We start from the raw sequence: 5379 nt of genomic DNA on the forward strand, positions 1-5379 counted from the left end.
AAGTGGGGGGGGGGGGGGGGAGATGGGGAACAAGACGCTGTTTTTTTTTTTTAATTGTTTCTGTGGACTTTCAAAAGAAAAATTGTCACTTTGCTGCATCGAAAATGAGTTTGTAAATATAATTTTTACTCATCCGAAATTATGAAAATTTCGGATTCGTCAAAATCCGAAACGAATTGACTTTCGAAAACCCAAATCCGAAAACAAAATGATGAAGAATCTGAAACAAACCAAATAAAACATTTTTTTTGTCGTCGCCTATGTCTAATGGGCAAATAAGTAGAACGTCAAATGATCAGGGCAATCAAACAAAACACCAATATTATGAGGGGGCCGGCTAAAGTTTTGAGTTACAAATTTCTCACCCAACAGGACCTTCTCCGGGAAACCAATGCTATCCTTTAACAACAGTCCTGATTTTTAAAAATTCCAGGTCGCTCCACCAAAATGGAGACAACCAAGTCACTAGAGCAGAACTCCTTGTACTTACCTCCAGCATAAGTCTGTTCCAGAAGAAGGTAATCTCACGGCCCTGAGCTGTATCGTTCGCTGCATAGTAAGTAAGCATCTGCTGCTTTATCACATTGGAGTTCACCATCTGGAAAGAGACCATGAGTGAGCAGGACACAGTTCAAGCGACCTGCACGAGACCAATTATGGAGAACATAGAACAAAGACCAAACTCTGAAACAACAGCCAGAATGGCCGAACAATGTGCAAACCCAGAGAAAATCAATAGCTTTCATCGGTTAATTTATGAAATATTGTTTCTGATTGGATTGGTATGGTCCATGAACTTTACACACTGTTCTTTAAAAAAAAGCTACACAGCCTGTAACCCACACACCAACCCTCTGTATCCCTAAGACTAATGCAGCCTGTAGCCTCAACAGTAACACAAACACCAACCCTCCCTATAATTCACACCCAACCTTACCTTTAACACCAACACCAACACCAACACTCAACCCTCTCCAACTCCAAGGCTAACCCAGCTGTAAACTTCAATAGTAAACGACACACCAACCCTTCCCATAACTCACAGCCAACCGTCCCTGCAACCCCAGCAAAGAACCCACACGCAACACTCCCTGTAACCCCAAGATAAACCCAGCCTGTAACCTCAACAGTAACCCATACACCAACCCTCTGTATCCCCAAGACTAATGAAGCCTGTAGCCTCAACAGTAACACAAACACCAACCCTCCCTATAATTCACACCCAACCTTACCTTTAACACCAACACTCAACCCTCTCCCAACTCCAAGGCTAACCCAGCTGTAAACTTCAATAGTAAACGACACACCAACCCTTCCCATAACTCACAGCCAACCGTCCCTGCAACCCCAGCAAAGAACCCACACGCAACACTCCCTGTAACCCCAAGATAAACCCAGCCTGTAACCTCAACAGTAACCCATACACCAATCCTTCCCATAACTCACACCCAACCTTCCCCGTAACCCCAACACCGAACCCTCAGCAAAGACCCCACACTCAATCCTCCCTGTAACCCCCAATCTATAACCTCAACAGTAACCCACACACCTACTATTCCCATAAATATTACCTAACCTTCCCCGTAACCCCAAAACCAAATCCTTAGGAAAGAACCCACACTCAACCCTTCCTGTAACCCCAAGATTAACTCAGCCTGTAACCTCAACCCATATACCAATCCTTCCCATAACTCACACAAAAACTTCAAAGACCCCACACCTCCCTGTATACCCCAAGACTAACCCACATACAAACCCTTCCCATAACTCACACCCAACCTTCCTTGTAACCCCAACACCAAACCCTCAAAGACCCTACAACCAAACCTCCCTATCCCCCAAGACTAACCCAGCCTGTAACCTCAATAACCCACATACCCCTTGCCATAAATCCCACCCAACCCTCCCTGTAACCCTGATACCAAACCCTCCATGAAGACCTCACACCTAACCCTCCCTGTATCCTCCAAGACTAACCCAGCCTGTAACCTCAACAGTAACCCGCACACCAACCTTTCTATAAACCCAACACCAAACCCACCATGTAAACCCAACACCCAACCCTTTCCATAACCCAAAGACTGCCTGTAATTCCAACTATAACTGAAAACACCAATCCTGCTGGTGAATGCGCTCACGTTCCCAGATACCAACCCAAAACCTTCCTGCAATCCTTACACTTATTGACCCTCTATAAAGCTTAACCCCATAGGTTACATGTTACCATTCATTCTCTGGGACCTGCTATGGCAAAGACTATCCAATGCCAACTCCAGCACCACGACTCAAAATCAAGGTGCTGGAAACGCCCGATTCTGCTAATTTTTGCCTAAACCAATGGTAAGCCTCCATTTTTAGTACAGCCCATCTGATGCTTTATGCCTCCCCCCCTCCTCCCCCTCCCACAAAAGGCCAGTCAGATATATCCACGACTTACATAGTCCCGGTGAGTGAAGGACGTTATGCAGGAAGCAGATTCGAATATATAGACGACCATCATCAGCACCAGATACTAGAGAGGAAATCAAATGGAGAGTTATAATCCACATTGCCATCCCATTGGTGCCAAACCAGTCAGCTGACGACCTACCACAATGAGCATGGTGCGGCTGCCCTTCACCGCCGCCGCAATGCCATACACTCCCAAAAGGAAAAAGCTGAAACCGCAGAAGATTCCAATCCAGCCACCAGCGAAGACGTCATCTTTGCCCGTCACCCCCAGCACCGGGTACACGTAGTACGGGTCTGTCGTGGCCCAGATGGTTTCGGCGAACAGCGCCAGGCCGCAGAGCTGGAATGAGAACCCGGATGGGTCAGAAAAGCGGATAAAACCATATTTGATGCGTGGCCATGGGACTGGGACAGAAAGCGATTGGAAATTCGAAACAGGAGGCAAGGGGAACTCATCTAATGGGGACGCCTGAGCCAATGAGGACGAAAAGGTGACTTCCTGTCTCTTTCTATTGTGTCTTCAGGACAGGAAGTGAAGCGTAAATCCCCAATGGGACACGAACGCAATAAAAACCGAAAAGGGGTTAGACTTAAATTACGTTTTAGCTTTAACTACTCTGGAAAGGTCAGTTCTATCCGGTGTACAAGGGTAGGCGATCCGATTCTTATGGCCTACGTACGCAGGTGTCGGAGATGTGCGCTGTGTGCTCACATATATGGATAGATAAAAGCAAAGCATAATGTGATCTCAAACTGACCATCACTGATCTTAAAGTGTGTGTGTGTGTGTGTGTATATATATATATGTGCGCGTATATGTATATGCGTGCGCGTATATGTATATGCGTGCGCGTATATGTATATCAGTGTGCGTATATGTATATGCGTGCGCGTATATGTATATCAGTGTGCGTATATGTATATGCGTGCGCGTATATGTATATCAGTGTGCGTATATGTATATGCGTGCGCGTATATGTATATCAGTGTGCGTATATGTATATGCGTGCGCGTATATGTATATCAGTGTGCGTATATGTATATGCGTGCGCGTATATGTATATCAGTGTGCGTATATGTATATGCGTGCGCGTATATGTATATCAGTGTGCGTATATGTATATGCGTGCGCGTATATGTATATCAGTGTGCGTATATGTATATGCGTGCGCGTATATGTATATCAGTGTGCGTATATGTATATGCGTGCGCGTATATGTATATCAGTGTGCGTATATGTATATGCGTGCGCGTATATGTATATCAGTGTGCGTATATGTATATGCGTGCGCGTATATGTATATCAGTGTGCGTATATGTATATGCGTGCGCGTATATGTATATCAGTGTGCGTATATGTATATGCGTGCGCGTATATGTATATCAGTGTGCGTATATGTATATGCGTGCGCGTATATGTATATCAGTGTGCGTATATGTATATGCGTGCGCGTATATGTATATCAGTGTGCGTATATGTATATGCGTGCGCGTATATGTATATCAGTGTGCGTATATGTATATGCGTGCGCGTATATGTATATCAGTGTGCGTATATGTATATGCGTGCGCGTATATGTATATCAGTGTGCGTATATGTATATGCGTGCGCGTATATGTATATCAGTGTGCGTATATGTATATGCGTGCGCGTATATGTATATCAGTGTGCGTATATGTATATGCGTGCGCGTATATGTATATCAGTGTGCGTATATGTATATGCGTGCGCGTATATGTATATCAGTGTGCGTATATGTATATGCGTGCGCGTATATGTATATCAGTGTGCGTATATGTATATGCGTGCGCGTATATGTATATCAGTGTGCGTATATGTATATGCGTGCGCGTATATGTATATCAGTGTGCGTATATGTATATGCGTGCGCGTATATGTATATCAGTGTGCGTATATGTATATGCGTGCGCGTATATGTATATCAGTGTGCGTATATGTATATGCGTGCGCGTATATGTATATCAGTGTGCGTATATGTATATGCGTGCGCGTATATGTATATCAGTGTGCGTATATGTATATGCGTGCGCGTATATGTATATCAGTGTGCGTATATGTATATGCGTGTGCGTGTACACCATGGATAAAACACACCTAAAAAGGATGGGGATAAGTATATCATATACGTGTACATGATTATAGATGCAGAATACACACAACACCTATCAGCTAGTAAGGAACAGGACAGGAAGTGAAGGAAAATAAAGGACACAGATTGCAAAACATAAAAACCTGACAAGTCCCCTCACCAGATAAAGTTTGGGCTTTAGAAACACTATTAGAACCCCTGTAAACGAGTCCGATATAAGAATTCCTAGTTCCCTTAGGGCAGTGATGGCGAACCTCGGCACTCCAGCTGTGCCAAAACTACAAATCCCAACATGCATCTGCCTCCGGGAGTCATGCTTATGGCTGTCAGAGCCTTGCAATGCCTCATGGGACTTGTAGTTCCAAAACAGCTGGAGTGCCGAGGTTCGCCACCACTGCCTTAGAGCAAGTGTGGGCAACTCCGGCTGCGCTTTAACTACAAACCCCAACATGCCCCTGCCCCTGGGAGTCCGGCCTGTAACGATCAGGCTTGCAATGCCTCATGGGGCTCTTCCTTCCATAACAGCTGGAGCTGCGCACCCCTCCCTTAGGATGTCGTCTTTGCTCCTACTACACGGCCATAAGGAAGGCATCACTACTACCCCGGCCCCGGGCACCTGTCCCCAAATATGTGCTCGTTTCATGCCATGGATACCCGTCCATACCCACCCACGGGCAGCACTGGGTTTTATACAACTTGTTTGAGAGCACACAAAACGGTTTGCATTTAAAGCGATGCGCTGAATAAAAACACATTATATATCTATCTCTAGATCTATATATACACACACATACACACACATACACATACACACACA

At 45.0% G+C, this 5379-nt stretch overlaps 1 protein-coding gene across 1 annotated transcript in view; it reads right to left on the bottom strand.

Annotated features, from left to right (window-relative positions):
* Positions 1 to 5379, bottom strand: part of UPK1A (uroplakin 1A) — a 17887-nt gene that overhangs the window by 3372 nt on the left and 9136 nt on the right. Inside the window, exons 3-5 of the mRNA XM_018571955.1 lie at positions 2591 to 2791; positions 2438 to 2512; positions 491 to 598 (exon numbers count right to left, since the gene is read on the bottom strand). Coding sequence (XP_018427457.1) covers positions 491 to 598; positions 2438 to 2512; positions 2591 to 2791 — 384 coding nt within the window. The remainder of the gene's footprint in view (positions 1 to 490; positions 599 to 2437; positions 2513 to 2590; positions 2792 to 5379) is intronic.

Source organism: Nanorana parkeri, unplaced genomic scaffold (assembly GCF_000935625.1).
Source record: "Nanorana parkeri isolate BGI_ZX_2015 unplaced genomic scaffold, ASM93562v1 scaffold1877, whole genome shotgun sequence".
In the NCBI taxonomy this organism is placed as follows: Eukaryota; Metazoa; Chordata; class Amphibia; order Anura; family Dicroglossidae; genus Nanorana; species Nanorana parkeri.